The 1,372-nt window shown below is 32.4% G+C and overlaps 1 protein-coding gene across 1 annotated transcript in view; it reads right to left on the minus strand.

Moving 5' to 3' along the window:
- Positions 1-3: 3 nt before the first annotated feature.
- Positions 4-1,372, minus strand: part of LOC107576513 (ATP-sensitive inward rectifier potassium channel 10-like) — a gene marked incomplete at its 3' end in the record, with an annotated part of 8,749 nt that continues 7,380 nt past the window's right edge. The window contains exon 5 of the mRNA XM_016262679.1: positions 4-188. Coding sequence (XP_016118165.1) covers positions 4-188 — 185 coding nt within the window. The remainder of the gene's footprint in view (positions 189-1,372) is intronic.

Raw genomic sequence — 1,372 nt, forward strand, 5'->3', positions numbered from 1 at the left:
GGCAAAATCAGCTACATACTTTCCGGAGGGGGAGAGGGAGACGACGGGAGGAAACTCGTAGCCCCACAGGATCTCGTCGGGCAGGTAGGAGGTGCGGACTTGGCAGGTGGCCGAGGTCGGCTCCACGGTAGCGCTCATGATCACAAGCAGCTCAAAGTCAGCCAGCTCCGGATCCGTCCACCCGCCACCTTAGAAAAAAAAAGATATATAGTGAAACAGATGGCAGAAATTTAGCAGTGGATAACATAATTCATCCCATTTTGTCCCAAACTTGTATGACTTCCATTCAGTATGAAGCAGTTCAGAACATATTATTTTTCATTAGCCTTTGATCAGGGATGAGTGCTGAGGTATTGTCGCTGTAGTTACCCTTTTGGGTCTGTCTTGTATGTTGTGTTTTTTTTATGGTAATTTATTATTTCCTCTTAATTGAACTTACAGTACAGCACTTTGGTCAACTTAGTTGTTTTATTAGGTTCTTTATAAATAAATTTGGAATATGGCGAATAAAATTGGTGCAGTTCTCAAATCTCATTCATAGTGTGTCATATCAAATAGTTTTAGGGTGGGACTTTTTGGAGCTTGTCTATTTTCATTTACATTCTCTTATTGAATAGAATTTGGATATTCTTCATAGAATATTTATCATGTAAATGATTTATACAGTATATTAAGTCATGCTTAATGTGAACATCTATTCATTAAGCCTTCTCCTTACTCCATTTAGATGTATATTACTATTATTTTATTTCTACTTATTGAATTTTTCTTCATGTATATTATGCAAAGTTATTTTAGTTAACTATAACTGAAACCATGAAAAACATTTGTTACTTGAAATAAAATAAGCATTAACTGAAATAATATAAAATAAAATGTAAATAACAAACTTATTCATGAAATAAAAACTAATAAAAATAATTCATATATTTATATAAAATTACTGAAACTTACTCATAATGCAAAAATAAATATATAAATAAAAATAACATGTGATATTACATTTAGGTTTTATTTAATTTTTCTATTCTATATATGTATGTAAGTACCTGGAAACCATACCAAATTACTCGTGTTTTTGTGCACAGTTGGTGAATAAATCAAATATCGATTCTGATTCTAATTCTAAAGTTAAGAAAGACATCTACAAAATTCTCAAAACATTTGTCCCCTACAATAAAATTTAACACCATATACACACTTTACATCAAAACAGATAGTTTAACACAATTCAGACAGTAAGACAATCAACAAATTATGTAAAAATTATGTGTTGGTATGTAAGGAAACTTAAGGCTCATACCAGCAGAAACACAAATGCCTTCACTCGTAAACATGCCATTCACCCACTGACACACACACACACACACAC

This window comes from Sinocyclocheilus grahami, unplaced genomic scaffold, assembly GCF_001515645.1.
Source record: "Sinocyclocheilus grahami isolate Dianchi unplaced genomic scaffold, SAMN03320097.WGS_v1.1 scaffold3844.1, whole genome shotgun sequence".
NCBI classification, from domain to species: Eukaryota; Metazoa; Chordata; class Actinopteri; order Cypriniformes; family Cyprinidae; genus Sinocyclocheilus; species Sinocyclocheilus grahami.